This window comes from Hippopotamus amphibius, chromosome 8 (assembly GCF_030028045.1).
Source record: "Hippopotamus amphibius kiboko isolate mHipAmp2 chromosome 8, mHipAmp2.hap2, whole genome shotgun sequence".
NCBI classification, from domain to species: domain Eukaryota; kingdom Metazoa; phylum Chordata; class Mammalia; order Artiodactyla; family Hippopotamidae; genus Hippopotamus; species Hippopotamus amphibius.
The window spans coordinates 15,917,748-15,935,413 of record NC_080193.1 but is presented as its reverse complement, the minus strand read 5'-3'; the positions used below and the strand labels follow the sequence as shown (position 1 = coordinate 15,935,413).

General features: G+C 47.4%; 1 protein-coding gene across 1 annotated transcript in view; it reads left to right on the top strand.

Annotated features, from left to right (window-relative positions):
• Positions 1-17,666, top strand: part of KSR2 (kinase suppressor of ras 2) — a 399,544-nt gene that overhangs the window by 79,410 nt on the left and 302,468 nt on the right. Inside the window, exons 2-3 of the mRNA XM_057745629.1 lie at positions 1,357-1,497; positions 5,565-5,715. Of these exons, the coding sequence (XP_057601612.1) occupies positions 1,357-1,497; positions 5,565-5,715 (292 nt within the window). The remainder of the gene's footprint in view (positions 1-1,356; positions 1,498-5,564; positions 5,716-17,666) is intronic.

The following is a 17,666-nucleotide window of genomic DNA, read 5'->3' as shown; positions in this document are numbered from 1 at the left end:
CTGCTGTCATCCCCTGCTCCAAATTATGTGATCCTAGAATCCCAGGACTGTCTTCTTGATAAATATTGGTTGATAGGTGCTTTGAAATGGTGACAGGTGCATTTATAAGACTAAAGATTTTTATTTTTGTTTCATTGAATTATCTTTATTAAATAGATTTTAAATCACAAAGATGATAATATGCTTTGGTTAACTATTGAAACAAAGCAGAAATATATAAAGAAATACCATTTTTTCTCACACCATCTATAGAGCCTCCCCATTCCAACTCAGCAGGTTGGGGAGTGTTTTCCACACTTTTGTCTCTGCTCATGTACACCTGTTGCCTTTCTTTTGTTAATGTTGTCAGTTTTTACATAATAAGCAAACAAACAAAAAACTTTCCTTTTTCATGTCATGGCATCCTTCTAGAAGCATGGGTTCAGGTCCATCTCATTTTATTTTATTTTATTTTTTAAATTTAACTTTTGGCTGCACTGTGCAGCATGCAGGATCTTAGTTCCCGGACCAGGGATGGAACCTGTGTCCCCTGCGATGGAAGCGCAGAGTCTTAACCACTGGACCACCAGGGAGGTCCCGGGGTCCATTTCATTTAAAAAGTATTTGTTAATTTATGAATACTTGAATGCGACTTAAGATTGAAATAGTACAAAAGCGATTAAACAAAATGTTCCTCCCACCTCCACTCCCCACCCTCCCGCTTCCCTTCCCTAGAAGATTTGGGATCTTTCCAGAGAGTGTCTGCATTTACAAAGATATACAAATGTAAACATTTCCCACATGAATGAGAGAGTATTTATTTTTATTTATCAGCATACCTTGTCTTAGTACGGAGCACACTTCCTCATTTTATTTTACAGCTGCATAAATTTCCCCTGTGTGCATGTATCCTCATTTATGATGAGTCTCCTCATTTATGATGAGTCTCCTCATTTATGATGGCCTCTCAGGGTGTTTGGAATCTTTCTGCCATTGCAAACAGAACTGTAGGAAATATCCTTTTCCATAGTCACTTGGCCCACGATGGGGTGTCTGTAAGAGGAGTTTCTAGAAGTGCAACTGTTCACAGGATTCGTGCAGCAGCGATGTGGGTGGATACAGCCCAAACCCCCACCCCCAACACACGGGTACAATGCACACCTCCCTCCCCAGCAAAATATTGGAACCTGCCTGTCTGCCCATCTTCACCAACACAGTTGGGACATGAGTGGAAACTGGGTCTCACTGCAGTGGAACCGGTCTTTAAAACCCAGAGTTGGATAGAGTTGGGGTGCGGAGGGGACATTGGGGAGATACTTGCTTCTCCTCCTGTGGCGTTGCCTCTGAGATATGTCTCTGTTCTCTGTGTCTCTGCAGAGCAAGCTGGTGAAGTACTTCAGCCGGCAGCTGTCCTGCAAAAAGAAGGTAGCCCTGCAGGAACGCAACGCGGAGCTAGACGGCTTCCCTCAGCTCCGGCACTGGTTCCGGATCGTCGATGTGCGGAAGGAAGTCCTGGAGGTGACCCGAGGCAACCCCTTCCCCCTGCCACTTACTGGCTGGCAGCCAGCCCCCTCAGACAGTGGGTTTTTGGCTGTGTCTGGCACATAGTAGGACTTAAATATGTGTTGGATGAAGGCACGGAGCATCCCTGATGCCGCCTGAATGGGGGTCATTAAAAGTGAGGTTCTAGTCAGGTAAACCTTCTTTCAGCTCTGCCACTGAAGGACTCAGTGACTTGGGTCAAATCACTTTACCTCTTAGCTGCGAGCAGAATATTCCACTATGATGGGAATATTTTATATCTGTGCTGATGCAGTAGTCACCAGCCACATGGAGCTAACTGAGGCACTTGACATGTGGTTGGTGCATGTATCTGAAGAACTGAATTTTTAATTGTATTTAATTAATGTGGCCAGTGGCCACCATACAGGGCAGCACAGTCTTAGGACATTAGTTTTCTCATCTGTTAAATGGGGTAATGGTTGTCTCCTCTTCTTAAGTAGCTGGCATGATAAAATGAGATGGTCTGTATAAAATGTTCAGCCCAAAGTCTGCAATCTAATAGTACCCAGGAAATGTCAACATACTGTTGTTGCTGTTATTGAAAACTTTGAGTCATAAGGTTTCCAATGACAAAACCAGAACACCTGTTGTCTTGTGTCCACTCTCCAGGAGTGGGCCACCTCCTTAAGGTTTCAAGGATGGTGACATTTCCTTACCCTCTGGGATCTTGGGTGCCTCCTGTTTTCAGTGACTGGGTGGAAACTTTCCTAGTAAAATCAGCTCGCATTCATTGAATCTTTGGTGCCAGGCATAGTATTGAGGGTTTAACACGCAGGATCTCAACTCTTGAGACTGTTTAGACCTTCACGACGACCTTTTGAGGTAGGTATGACTTTTACCCAATTGTACAGAACAGGAAACCGAGGCTTGGAGATGGAGGGACTTGCCCTGCTCCTGAGTGGGCGGGGCTCGCAGGAAAACCCAGCCGAGACGCACTCCAGAAGGTGAGGTGGGGAGGATGGTGCTTTCTCCTCGTTTTCCTGTTGCTGGGTCTCCCTGAGCTGGGAAGAGGGGTGCTGGGTGCCCCCCTTGCCTCCATGACTAAGAGCCATCTCTCAAGGCTCTCCCTGCTTCCTGCTCGAAGAGGCCTGGAAGATCCTCTTCCGCCTTGTGTCGTTTTTAGACCTCGTCTCGCGGATGTGGTCTCCCCTGAACCCACCACATCTAGCAGTCCTGGGCTGGGGACGCAGAACCGCCAGGTTCTCCCATTCCCCCGCCTCCCCCATTCACACATGCGCACCAGATGGTGTATGAGTCTATGTTTCTTAATATCATTCCCAGGATGGCGGTCTCGTGTGAATATCCTTAAAATGAAAAATCCCATAAAAGTACAGACATACATTTTATTTGCATGGCTTCGTACACTTTTCAGAGGCTTTCGGGACCAATTTTTATCAAGTGAGGCGAATAAGACCGAGACAAATCTTCAGGGGTTGCAAACTAGCGGCCCCCTGCCATATCTTGTTGTCTGATGCACAGATATTTTTCGTTTGTCTTCAAAATTATCTTTGAGTCGTTATTTAAAAGTTGAAAGAATTTTCATAAAAAATTCAGATCTTTGGCTTCTCTCGAAAAATCGGAATTGCTGATCACACAGAACTGAATTGCTGTCTGGTGTCAATGAACCGAATTCTGCTGCCCCTTAGGATCCCACAGCATTCCCCTAGTTGGCAGCTTTGCTCATTTACATTTACCTGGCCTGCAGGTGCCTGAGCTCTGGCTCTCACCTTAGTCTATGAGAATCGAGTCCAAGGCCACCAACCAAGCGCTGTGGACCGAGCTGGGTTTCCAGCTCTCTGTCTGCAGCTCACTCATGTGTCCACCAGAGGGCCCCCTTCTGCGGAGGACGCGGCAGTATGGAGAAAGCTCCCAAGTGAGACTGCCTGGGTTCAAACTTACTGTGTGACCCTGGGTAGTGGTCTAACCTCTCTGAATTCCAGTGTCCTAGTTACACACTGATGGTGATGGTAAAAGTACCTGCTTTATGTAGTCTTTGTGACCGTTAAAGAAAATCCATGAAAAGCAGTTAAAACAGTGTTTATTTCTATTATTATTGTTGTTGCTGTTTTGTTATTGTTATTATTAAATCTAACAAGTGCGTCTCCTCTTTTGGCCCAAGCTTGTTAAAGCCTTGTCCATTTTTTTTTTTCTGTCATTCTTCTGTGATTTGTGTGTGTGTACCATAAAGGTCAGTGTAAACTGAGTATTTTGGGGGGTGTAAATTATAGGATTAAAATGCACACATGAATCTTGCAGCAAAGAGGAGAATTCTTTTATGTTGTGAATCATCCCTCCTAAATGTAATTCATTTCGTACTTTCGGATCCTGGTCCATCACCTTCCTACAGTGGGGCTTCCCTGTAACAGACCCTATTTGAGAAAGCCTCTGTGTGACATTATTGTTCTCCCCCTGCCCCTGACCTAGTGAGTTGAAAAGGCACTGAATGGGTTTCAGCTTTTGCCTGGAAGCTTTTTTTTTTTTTTTTAAATAGAATTTTTGTGCGGATGCAGTTTTCAACTTTCTGACTGCCAGATTAAGGTGGGGGGAATGGAGCAGGGCGGTGTCTCACTTTCTTGTAATACACAAATATGGCCACAAGAGGGCAGACGTACCCCATCATATTGCCTTAGACTCTCCATCTTTCGATACCTAAAAGTCTTACTACTGGAACTTCCTAGGTGGTGCAGTGGGTAAGAATCCGCCTGCCAATGCAGAGAACGTGGGTTCGAGCCCTGCCCCAGGCTGATACCACATGCCGCGGAGCAACTAATCCCGTTCACCACAACAAATGGGCAATGAGCCTGTGCTCTAGAGCCCGTGAGCCACAACTATTGAGCCCATGTGCCACAACTACTGAAGCCCGTGCTCTACAACACGGGAGAAGCCACAGCAATGATGAAGCCTGCACACCACAATGAAGAGTAGCCTCCGCTCGCCACAACTAGAGAAAGCCCGTGTGCAGCAATGAAGCCCCAACACAGCCAATAAAATAAACAAATATATAAAGAAATAAATTTAAAAAAAACTAAAAAAAAAACTCTCACTACTACTAAAAGCAAATGCGTTGGTTACCATTAAGTGCTATAATGTGAAGGATGTTTTTTGTAGATGAAGAAATATAGAAGTTTGACAAATTTCAAGGTGTGTCCATATTATGGTGCATAGGGACACACTGTTTTGGGGAAGAGGGGTGGGGTTGGTTGCTGGAGGTGGCAAGGGGACACCTGACCAACAGGTTTATGGCCGAGGATCCCACCTTTTTTGTTCCCAGCCCATCTCTTCAGCGGTGTCCCTTTCACCACTCCATACCGTACTCCACTTTGTCTTAGATTGCCAAGTCGTGCCCCGCTGGGCTCAGACACAAATCCCGTTTCATTGACGGCAATGAACCACCCACAGGGTTTCAGCCCCCCGTTTCCCCTCAGGCTTCCTGAACCTGCCAGTCTGAACCCTAGGATGTGTGGCTGAGAAAGAGAGAAGCAGGGAATGGAGACCAGCCGTCAGGAGACTTGGGCTGTCCAGTTTGCTCTGCTCTGAATCCACCCGGGGTCTGGGACAAGTCATTGCAGCCCAAACCGGGCAGGAGGCATGGAGGGCCCTCCAAGAGGAGTAAATTGGGGCCCTGCCCATAAGGAGTTCAGAAGCTGCATGGGGAGACAGACAGGTAATTAACTGCCACCATTTACAGAGCTCCGACTATGTGCTAAGCCTATGTGCTACCTTCCAAAGCACGTGAGCTTAAGATTCCCATTTTACAGGTGAAAAAAGTGAGGCTCAGAGAGGTTCAGTGATTTGCCCGGGGCCATCTAGCCAATGAGTGGCGGAGCTGAGATTCGAACCCAGGCCTATCTGAGCGGAGTCGGGAGACCCAAGCATCACGCCAAACCGACATCCCCCGAGAGCCTGGCATTCCGCTAGGTGCCACTAGAGGGCGACATGGAAAGTTCCCCCCACCCCCGACCCTCGACCCCTGACCCTAGGGCACTTCCCGTCTGTTTACCCCGGTCTCTCCCCTCCGCTAGGAGATCACCCCCGGCCAGCTGAGTCTAGAGGACCTCCTGGAGATGACGGATGAGCAGGTGTGTGAAACCGTGGAGAAATACGGGGCCAACCGGGAGGAGTGTGCCCGCCTCAATGCCTCCCTCTCTTGCCTCCGGAACGTCCACACGTCAGGTGAGCAGACCCAGGGGGATGGAGACTCGTCCCTCACGTGTGCCGCCGCCTCCCCCGGGATCCTGTGCCTGCACCTGCGGGCCAGGATGAGGCCGAGCCAGCTCCGCGTGGTGGGTACCGCTCGTGAGCAGAGGAAAGAGGGGCCTGGGGTTTGGAGCCAGAAGAAGTGGGCAGCTCCTCTCGCCCAACCTTCTGAGGTTGTAGGGCATTTGGTTCTGGATAATTAGGGTCCAGATATGGAGATATTGGGCGTGGGTGAAAGACGAGGGCCTTTTTACCTTAGACGTTGGGACGTGCCTTTGTGTTTTGGCTTAACATTTAATTTCTTATTTTTTTTTTAAAGTAATATACATTCATTGTAAAAATAAATTAGAAAATGGATAAACAAAAATGAAATAACAACCCCCAAGTCCCAACCTTCTATTTTTATCATTTTGGTATAATTTTTGGTATAATTCTTCCTGAGAAATGGGTATGTATATAGTTTCTTTAAGCAGTAAGTGATAAAACCGTAAAACCAGGATTATCCATACATATTGTTTTGAAACCTGCTTTTTTCACCTAGCAAAATAACCTCTGACTTGTTTTATCAGTTTGGGGTCCAAATAAATTGTCAACTTTGTTATTTCTCAAATACCTGTTTGTCCTGATTAGCAGGACACCAGACATCATCCTGACTGAGGCTTCCTGCTTGGCCCTAGCCTCATGATTTTTCCACAATTTTGGGGGAGGGCTTTTCAGTCCTAAGGGATCAGCTCTGCAAGCTCCAGCCAAAGGGAAGCTTGTTGGTCCACTTGCATGGTTGTTTCAGTTCCCAGCACAAGGAGCCGCTGTTGAGCGCTAGTCTGGCACAGTCAGTGGACAATTATCCGTAGGTGCCCTAGCTGAACTCAACACGCAACGTTCCAACAGTATTTATGGAGTGATTACATGTGCCAGCGGGGCTGAGGATACGGATGTGGACAAAAAGAACATATCTGAAACAGGTCATTGGCGCCACTCGCCCATGCATGCCCTTTTGTATTCTCTCTCGCTAGCAGACTCTAATGATGGCTGCAGGCATCGTCAAATAGCCCTGAGCTGGGGACTGTTCTGTTACTGAAGGATGTTTGGTAACATCCCTGGCCTCTACCCACTAGACACCAGTGACACCCCCACCCCATCCCTGTCATGAACAGAAATGTCTCCAGATGTTTCTAAATGTTCCCAGGGAGGGTGCAGAATTGCCCCCGGTTGACTAGCTATAAAGGTCATGTTATTCTTCACTCTAGTACAATGCTATTGACTCACCTAATATTTGCATAGTTAAGAAAGGCCTCTCAATCACTCAGCACAGACAAAATCTGCTTCAAGGTGACTTCTCTCTACCTACCGTGAGAAGCAGCTGGCAGTTTTCTCTCCTTTAAAAAATGGCACCAAATTACAATGTTATATCATAAACATCTTCCTTTGTCAATAAATGTATTTCCTGCTCATTTTTAATGCCTGAATTCTGCTACCATTTATCTACCGGTCTCCTATTTCTGGAAATACAGTATCCATTTTTTTTTCCTGTCATAAGCAATGCTGCAGCAAACAGCTTTGAGTGTTAACTTTGGGTACATCCTTGGCGATCCCTGTAGTGTGAATTCATAGGAGTGGGGTTCCTGCAGCAAAGTGTTTCCGTATTTTAAGACTTCTGGTGAATGTTGCCATACGGCTTTCCAAAAATTCATACCAATTTATGCCTCTCTCCGGACCCCACCCTTACCCCCCGCAATGCATGAGAGTCAGCATTTGAGGTTAGGTTCTTAATCGCTTTTCAGAGTTTATATCTTCTCCTCGGAGTTGTGCTTCTGAGTTTAGAAAAGTCCTTAAAAGTGAGCTGGACCCCAGTTCTTCCTGAGAGGGGGGTTTATGTCACCTCTCTGTGGGCTGGACCATCATCCTTTGTAACATCCTGGGCTGGGTGAGACCTTGAGAGGGCCACTCATCGGATGTTTTCCAAAGTTTTTTTTTTTTTTTTATCAAAACACACAGGAACAAATATGATTTATGTTTCAACCGTGTCTACCCACACACATATACACAAACACACACACCTGTACACTTTCACATACATAATGGAAAGGAGTTTCATGAAACAATACTCATTTTTACTATACATGCTATTTCACACACTTTTTTCTGTTTTTTTTTCCATATCATTTACCAAATGCTGGTGATGACCCACCACTTTGATTTCACACCTCACTTTTGGACTGTGAGCAACGGTGTGAAAAAAAACCACTGATCTAATTGATCCTCCCACCTCCACCCACCCTTCCCAGGCAGCTGAAATTCCTTCCACAATGTCCTGCCTCTGATGCCACCCTTTGAGCCACTGGGACCTCAAAAGCAGAGACCAAGGGCTGCGCTTGTGCCCAGATTCCTCCAGCACCAAGGTCAGCTTGGAGAGAACCTCAGCTCAGTAAAGCGCTGTCCACTCAGCTCCTGGTCTCTGTAATATCAATATTGTACCTTACTTCCGCCCTTCCTCAATGTTATGGTGCCACTCTTCACATTTTAATTTTAATTTAAACTTTTTTCGAGAGTTTTTTTTATTTAATAGACACCTCTCTTCCTTAGTAGACTTAAAGCTGCAAGAGGGCAGGAATTGTACCTGTTTGTGTTTACTGTTTTATTCCAAGCTCCATATCTAGCGCATAGGAGGGACTCAATAAGTATCTTTGAATCAATACACCTTCCCCCCCATGTAGCCCATGAAAACGCCCCAGCGCCTTCACGTACTTAGTCTTCCTTATGGATTGCAGAGCACCCGAGGATCTGGCTCTCATTTGGAAGCCCACTGTTCACCTTTCCCCGCCAGCCCTGAATATCCAATTAATCTATTAGTTACTTAGGGCTTCCTAGATCAGACATGGATTTCATATTTTGGTACCCACCTCTCTGCCTAGAAGTCCCTTCCCCTTTGTCCTCCTGGTGAATCCCTGTTTACTCTCAGGCCCAACTCCTGCCTCGAAGCTTCTGCGCTTTGTTGAACGAGTGAATGAATGGTTCTACCACCAACTGACCATACCTTACAGCAACTGTCAGTCTCCTTAACTCACGCCCTCATCTGGCTGTGACCTGACTGAGGCAGGTGCGGTGGGCCGCTCTTCACTCCTGGGTTCCCAGCACCTGGGCCAGGTCACGGGTATTTGCTGAAGAAAGTTTGGGAAAGCTGCCTGATGTACTTGCCGCTGCTCTCCACCAGGGGGAAGCAGTGAGCCATCCTCCAAGGATCCTTGCTTTAAATTCTCTTCACTCAAAAACTGTCATTGATTTCTTGAAGCTTCGAACTCTCTTGGGAGCTGGATAGTTCCTGTCATTTCCTGCCCTTCACCATAACCAAAAATGTTATCCCAAACTAGAGAAAAAAACGAGTGTCTTTCCTACCAGACTCTTGTTTCATTTTTGTATTCCCAGCTCTCAGCCAGAAAGCTGGAGTCTCCTGCAGTGATGAAATCAGATATTTTAAATTCTGGTGTGTAGTGGAGACTCAATGCATGTTTGTTGAGTGACTGAAGGAATACAAGTTGTATTGAGAGGCCCATATGGAAGCCAAGCATACGGAGACAAGGAAGCTTTATGTCTGGCCAGGAGTGTGCGTTAATCTCTGTCTCTGTCTTTCTTAGAGCATAAGGGCTGCTTGATTTTAAACTTGTTAACCCATCTTAGTTTTCTCCTTGGATTTTGGGAGTATCCTTATTTCCCAGTGCCCAAGGACCCCCAGAGATAGGAAAGCTTAACCCTTTCATCTCTTCTCACAGCTTGTTAGATCAGCCTTAGCCTGATGCTGAAGAATTCTCCATCAAGGGTTGGTGGAGAGGCAGGGAACTGGCTGCCAGGAGAAAAACAGGATGCAAAGTGGCCCCAAAATAGGACAGCCTCAGATGCTCTCTGGTTTCTCCGCAGTTTGGGTATTGAATGAAGCCCACCAGAACCCCGCCTTCCACCAGAGCCTTCCCTGCACTGGAACAAAGAGCAGGAGCCGTCCTGATTGCCCTATTGTTTCATTTGCTTCTAACTTTGGGAGGGCTGGGCCACGTGGTGGAGGAAGAGCAACCTCTCCCACAGCCGGCCGCATCTGGTGTGTCCCAGCGCCACATGTCCTCATCCGTTCTCCAGCCATCCTGTCTGTGGGTTCTCAGGAATCCCTTACACAGTGTGGCCCGTGTTAGGACTCTTGACTGCACATGCCAGCAACCTGACGCGATCACCCTTACACAGACACAGCTCATTCACTCACACTATAAATACCGACCGAATGGCCTTTGTTTCAATCACAGTGAGGGGACCAGGGGCACAGTGGTGGGCAAGGCCAGATGGCTCCCGTGGACCTTGTGTTCTAGACCCGAGCTGTCCAACACAGCGGCCACTAGACTCGTGTGGTGAATTAAACTCATATTCATTAAAATGAAATAAAATTAAAATTTCACTTCTTCTGTCTCACTGGCCACCCTTGAAGTGGTCCATCACCACCTGTATCTAGTGGCTACCCTATGGGAACAGCACGGTTCTAGGTTGTTTCCATCACCACAGAAAGTTCTTTTGGACAGCACCGCTCTAGAATATACTGAGAGAAACAATAAGTAAGAGAAATTACAAACGGTGATCAGTTTTATGCAAAGAATTAAAATAGAGTGATACGATGGTGACTAGGTAGCCAGTTTTGATGGGGAGTGTCAGAGCTCTACCAGAGAAGCAGAGCCAGTAGAATAAATATATTCAGAGATTCATGGGAAGGATTTAGCTCATGTGATTGTGGCGTCCGTCTGGGCAGGTCTGAAATCCACGGGGCATGTGGTCTGGAAGGGCTGGCTGACACAGTTGGGCATGAACTGAGACTCCAGTGTCTGTGGGCGGAATTTGCTTTTCCTCAGGGAAGCCTTGGTTCTGCTCTTCACGTCTTTTAGTGGCTCGAGTCAGGCCCTCCTGATTATCGAGGGTAACCTCCCTCACTTACAGCCAACTGATAGTGGACTTTAATCTCATCTACACAATACCTTCACAGCAGGAATATGAATTAATATTTGATTGAATAACTGGGGACTGTGCCTTAGCCATGTGGACGTATTGAACTGACCAAGATGGTGGAACTCTCTGGGGAGGACATTTAAACCAAGCCTTGAATGACGAGAAGGTACAGTTATGAGAAGATCGGGGGAAGGACACTGAGCAGAAGAAATGGGTCATCAAATCTCGAAAGCACTGTTAAGAAGCAGAAAGAAGACCCACGTGGCTGAACATGTGGCTGAACCACGGGGTGTGTTCTTTTTTTTAAAATTATTTTATTTATTTTTGGCTGCGTTGGGTCTTTGTTGCTGTGCACAGGCTTTCTTTAGTTGCGGTGAGTGGGGGCTACTTTTTGTTGTGGCAGCTGGGCTTCTCTTGTTGCAGAGCATGAGCTCTAAGCACACCGGCTTCAGTAGTTGTGGCAGTCGGGCTCAGTAGTTGTGGCTCATGGGCTCTAGAGCACAGGCTCAGTGATTGTGGCACACACGTGGCTCCGCAGCATGTGGGATCTTCCTGGAACAGGGCTCAAACCCGTGTCCCCTGCATTGGCAGGTGAATTCTTAACCACTGCACCACCAGGGAAGTCTCCTGTGGGGTGTGTTCTGGTGACCTGTTGCTATGTAATAATTTAGTGGCTCCAAACAACACCTGCATTGTTATGTTTCATGATTCCCTGGGTTGGCTGGGCTCAGCTGGCTGGTTCTTTGGTTGCATGTGCTACGGGCTTGACTGGACTGGAGCATTCAAGGTGGTACATGCTCGTGGATGGCGGCTGACACTGGTTGTTGGGTGGGAGTCCCACCTGGGATGTTTATGGGGCGCCCACATGTTGCATGTGGCTTGGGCTTCTTATGTTGGAGTGAGCATTCCAAGAGGCAGGAAATGGAAGCTGCCAGTTGCCTTGGAAGCTAGTCCTGAAACAGGTATGCTGTTGCTTTGGCTGGTGACTGTATCACTGAGGGGTCAATCAGGGAGCAGAACCACTCCAGGGGTAATGGAAAAAATAATCCTTATAGGAGCATAGACTTTATACAACTGTGGGAGGAGCTGGGGAAGTAAAAGTTTGAAAGGACAAATTGGAGATTCAGAGAAAGGTCCCTAACCGGCCCTGATAAGGGAAGCCAGCCTGGGTTGTTGGGAACTTCTGGAAGCAGCATGTCCAGAAGTTGTTGCAGGGGGACCACGAAGAGGGGCTAGTGTAGATGCCAATGGAAGGTTATTGGTTCTTTGGAGCTATTGCCTCTGTGGGTTTGCAGGAAGTGTCTGGAGGTCAGACCTCAGGTTGTTGTTGCTCACCAGGGTCCACTGTCAGGTAGGAAAGTTGGCTGTGAAGCAGGGAATATGGATGATAAACTAGATGAGCAAGCCCTTCTGCACCTGCCGCCCACTGCCCCTGCCCCATCACTTTCCCTGCCCTAATCTGGTACAGGTTTGGCCAGCTCTCTATCCAGGTCAACAATAGGCTAGTGCAGCACAGGGAGCAGGGGTGGCAGGGAGAAGGTGCAGGTGAAGATGCGGGGGGGGACCAGCTCCTGGGGAGCCTCGGAGCCATGGCAGGACAAGCAGAATGGGAGGCTGTTGGAGGGGGTTTTAAGAAGGGAATCGTCTTGATTTGGTTTGACTTCACTCATAAGTCAACGATGGATGGAGCTGGCTTTAGACAAGGTTCAATCCATCAGTCAGTCTCCCTGCCTCCTCCTTCATCTTAGTTCTGCTTCCCTTGGGGTTGGCCTCAGCCTTCCCTCTCTATTTAACTCTGCCTCGCTTTCCTCATCTGCGAGATGGGCGTGCTGATAGTGCCTTCCTCATGGCATGGTTGCAAGAAAAGAAAAGAATTAATATAAACACAGCCTGATGTCCGGCAAATCAAGTGCTTAATATATGATAGCTATGGTTATCCTTATTTTTTTTTAAGCCAACTTCCTCCCTGCCCCCCTCCCCCACCCCCTTCTCTGCCAGGCTGAATCTGAAACAAGGTATTCTTCCCATAAGCCACTGACTGCTCCCCAGGGGGAAGGACACACCCACCGTACAGAGCCCAGGTCAGTACCCTGTCCAGGCTTCATCTGCCCTTCCTGGCACAGCCTCCACGTCTACTTTCTTACAGCTCACCTTTTGGCCCCTCTGTTTAGTCCACCTGCTGCCTCATGCGGCCGGCTCTGGCTTTTGTGGATATGCCCACCCCCCCTCAGTGAGAGCAAAGAGACCTGGCTCCCTGCTGTCCTCTCTGCGCAGCAGGTGTGGGGCAGAACTGGGCACAAAACTGACGCCAGACTTGTACTGTATGGTCTGCAGGGGCTGAGCTGTTTGAGGATTGTGGGTTCCACGTGCACTACACCCGATCAGCCAGGTCAGGCCCAGGCGGACTGTTACACCTGAGAATCAGATCCCAGCTCCCGACGTCTTTGCTAGCCCATCACACCCAGCTACCCGGACCTTCTCGCTTTTCCTTGACAGGCCTGCCTCAGAGTCTGTGCTCTGGGCATTGCTTCTGCCCGGAGTGCGCTGTCCCCGTCTCCCTCCGGCTGGTTCCCTGCCAGTTTGGTCTCAGCTGAAATGCCACCTTCCCCTGGTGCCACCTCCATCTCAGTCGCTCACCCATTTCTTCAGGGTCCCTATCACAAATACAATGATTTTGTTCAATCTTTGTTTGTTTCTCTACCCCTTCTCACTAGACCGGTGGTTCTCAGACCTGGGTGTGCATCAGAATCCCCCAGGGAGCTCCCACCCCCAGGGTTCCCATTTCAGCGGGTCCAGGGCCGCACCCAGGAATCTGCATTTGTAACAAGTTCCCAGGTGACGCTTCTGCTCCTGGTTTGGGGAGTGCACTTTGAGAGCCACTGTGCTGGAATTGTCCCAGGGCCTGGCTCAGGACCAGAGGGTAAAGAGTAGGTACCGAGAGATGGAATGAGTGATGGTCTGTGATAAGGGTAACAGCACATGCTGAGCTCTTACCAGGCCAAGAGGCTTATTTCATCCTCTCAACAGCCTCCTGAGGTCCACGTGATTATTATTTCTACTTTCTAGTAAGAACACTGAGGCTCAGAGTCACATAGCAGCTGAGTGTCAGGAACAGGGTGTGAACCTGGGTCCTAAGTGGCAGCTCCCTCATAAGAGTGAGGTGGGGATGGCTTTCCCCTCAACTCTGGGAGGTCCGTCTGTCTCCACGGAAGTGGCTGCCCTTTGGGGGGTTGCAGGGATGTAGCAGCTTAAACCAGAGCTGAGACAAAAAGGAATTACTTAAAGTCTGGGTGTAACTACCAAGTAACAGCAACATCGCCTGTTTACAGAGCACCTTCAGTTGTAGGAAGTACCTGCATACAGATGACCCCATTTGAGTTTCACAACCCTATGAGAGGTGGGCAGACCTGGATGACTACCCATTTCACAGGTGGGAAAACCGAGGCCAAGAGAAGGTCACTTTGACTCGCCCAGAGACCCACAGAGCTGGGATTGGAACTGCAGTGCCCCATTCTTGCTTCTCAGCACAGAGCCATTTTGACTGTGTGGGGCTGGTGGCCGGTGGCGGGGTGGGGGTAGTGGGGGTGGCAGGGATTGTTGGCGGTGGCCGTGTTTCTCCTCCAGCTGGGATCCTGGAGCTGGAGAGCCGGGTGTGGCCAGAAAGCTCAGAAGCCCCTTGATCCGCTTCAGAGTCCAGGGAGCCCCCGCCTTCTCCTGGCAGGGTTGAGTCTCTCTTGGTGACTGTTTCTGCCCTTCTCAGCCATGATCCTGAGAGAGAATGGGAGGCGTCCTTGGGTGGATGAGTGTGTCTGAAAAGTTCCTGCCCTGCAGGAAGGGCAGGGAGGATGGAGAAAAATGTTGCTGTGTTGTTATTTGGAACCAGATTATTTTCCCCTCCCCCTAAAATGTCCCCAGGTTGTGACGCTGCATTGCTGGAAACTACGAGACAGTTCCAGTTCACGATCATTACACTTTTCACTCAGGTGGTTTTTTTGTTTTGTTTTGTTGTTTTTGTTTTGTTGTTGGTTTCTGCATTGTTTAATTATTTTCCTGATTACCAACTTACAATCTTATATGAGAAGTATCCAAGCTATTGTTTGGGGAAGGGGAAAAAAAAAAGGCTTTGTTTTGACCATAATTTGCATGCTAGTTAGTATTTTAGAAATGGATCCATAGGAAGAAAAAGTCTAGAAGGAAATACACTTGGATATTCAGTAGAGTTGTTTTTGTAATAGGGTGATTGTTATTTCTCATTTGCTTACCTGCATTTTCTATCCTTCTGGGCAAGGAACAAGCAATTGTGTAATTCAGACAAAAAAAAATTAGAAGAAAAAAAATCCTCCTTGAACCCAGTTTGTTTACCTTTTTCTGTACCCACCCATTCTGTTATTTCGATGATTTCCTCATTGATAAACCCCCTTCTTTGCACCTGTTCAAAAGGGCAAACTTCCTGCTGCATCTTCCTGAAGTTAAATTCCCTGTAGGTTAGACGATTCTTGATGATGATCTAAAATGCTACTTAAATGCCACCACCGCCAAGAAGGCTGCCTGGATTGCCCCTGCTCCACTCTTGTGTTATTCATCCTGCAGTTTTCTTATAGTTGTTTTGATATATAAATCTCCCATATCATATTAGAAATTTCTGGGTAGCAGGAGCCAGCACAAAAATAATGACAGTTATTAAAAGCATAGTGTGTATCAGGTACTGTTCTAAGCTGATTTTAAGGGTGACTTCACTTAATCTTCAGAGTTTGCCCATGGGATAGGGACTGTTGTAGTCACCGGTTTTCAGATAAGAGAACCAAGGTGCAGGGAGGTGAATCTAGTGACCCAAGATCACGTGCGGTGAATTGCAGGGTGCCAGGATTTGAGCTTGGGCTGACCACAGGCTTTCTCTCTCTCTCTCCCTTTTTTTTTCCTGCTTCTTTTGTTTCCTGTAAAGTACTTAGCACAAGTAGCAAAAGTATCACTGCAGCAATTAACAAATAAATGAGCAGTCATAATTTGATCATGAAAATGATGCCCTTGGGGGGGAAGGTTGAAGCATTTCTAGATTTGCCCCAGAAGAGAGAAGTGAGAGATAGAGAGTTTCTGTCTATATCACTGATGGGCTTGTGTGGTGGAGATAACTAACAGATAATGAGAGAGGATTCTCTCTAAATCAAGGGTCAGCGAAGTATAGCCCACTGGCCAAATTCTGCCCTCTGCCTGCTTTTGAAAATGAGGTTTTACTGGAACACAGCCACACTCATTTGCTTACATTGTGAAATAAAATTCACATTTAATGGCAAGACAAGAAAAATTTAAACATTAAAAAAAAATTTCTCTGCCCTTTGACTTCCCCTCTTCACTCCACTGTGCTTTGTGTATCTGCATTAGGCATTGACCAACCTTCCCCATTGGCAGAAATACCTGCTCAGCCATTAAAAGCAACATTCTCCCAGCATCAGCAAGCCAGCTCCTTAAAGAGGACATTCCTTCTTGCTCTCGTAATGGGCCACGATGACGCTTAGGTCTGGGTCGTGTACACTGTCAACAGTACATCATTTAATGTACAGCCCTCTGTCTCAAAAAATTATATAGCTGTACCTTGACTTTTTTTTTTAATTAATTTATTTTTGGCTGTGTTGTGTCTTTGTTGCTGTGTGCGGGCATTCTCTAGTTTTGGCGAGCGGGGGCTACTCTTCCGTTGCGGTGCGTGGGCTTCTCATTGTGGTGGCTTCTCTTGTGAAGCACAGGCTCTAGGCGTGCAGGCTTCAGTAGTTGTGGCTCTCAGGCTCTAGAGCACAGGGTTAGTAGTTGTGGTCCAGGGGCTTAGTTGCTCCACGGCATATGGGATGTTCCTGGACCAGGAATCGAACCCATGTTCCCTGTATTGGCAGGCAGATTCTTAACCACTGTGCCACCAGGGAAGTCCCTGTACCTTGACTTTTAATGGGCAGAACAGCTCTTGGAGCTTTCCGAGATGCTGTTCCTGGGTTTTAATCCTCAATTTAGCTCAAATAAAATTTTCCATTTCTTTCTTAGATCGATGTATTAATTTTTCATTGACAACTTATTATATTGTCTTTGGCTGTTTTCACACAGGCTGTATGGCCCAGAAAGCCTAAAATATTTACTCTCCGGCTTTTTACAGAAAAAGTTTGCTAACCCTTGTTGTAAAAGACCAAGCGAGAAATACTGATTGTTCATTAAAACAGATACACATGTGCTCTAAAGCAGGAGAGATCTCAGTCTGACGTTAAGAAGAACTTCCTTTGGGAGAAGGGAAATAAGTACACAATGAGGTTGGAGAACTCTACGATGAAGGCAAATTACTATTTGCACAGTGATACAGCACTACCTGGAGCTACCCAAGGAAGAAAGGGCAGGAAGGCCGGACAGGCCCAGAGAGGTTAAGTAACTTGCTCAGGGTCACACAGCTGCTTACAGGGTAGAGCCTGCACTCAAAGCCACACCAGACTCACTCAAAACATGTGCTTTCATTGCAGTATCCCACGTGCTGACTTTTCTTGACTGTTTCCCACCAGACTGTGAGTTTTGGGGGGATGAGGATCGCATCTCATTGCCTCTTGAGTGCTGCCCGGATTGTGCCCCCGGAAGGTCACTCTCATTTAGTGTGAATGTGTCACACCATCCTGATAGGATTCTGATTGTGGGGGTGCCTTGCACCCCAGATCTCCTTGCTGCCTCCACTCCTCACTTGGAAAAGGAAACCCAAAGTGCCTCCCACCCCCCAGTGACACAGACCTGTGGATGTGTCCCACCCCCCACGTCAGCCCTGTCCTTGGGAACAGAGCTCCGTTTAGCTCCATCATCCGATTATCTTCTTTCTTTAGCGCTTTTGTTTTTCCCTTCTCCGTCTGGTACTTTGCGGAGCAGAAATGAGGCAGACAGGCTTTGTAATGGGATACCAGGACACCTTCGTTGATGGTGACAGATTGTTTTTCAAG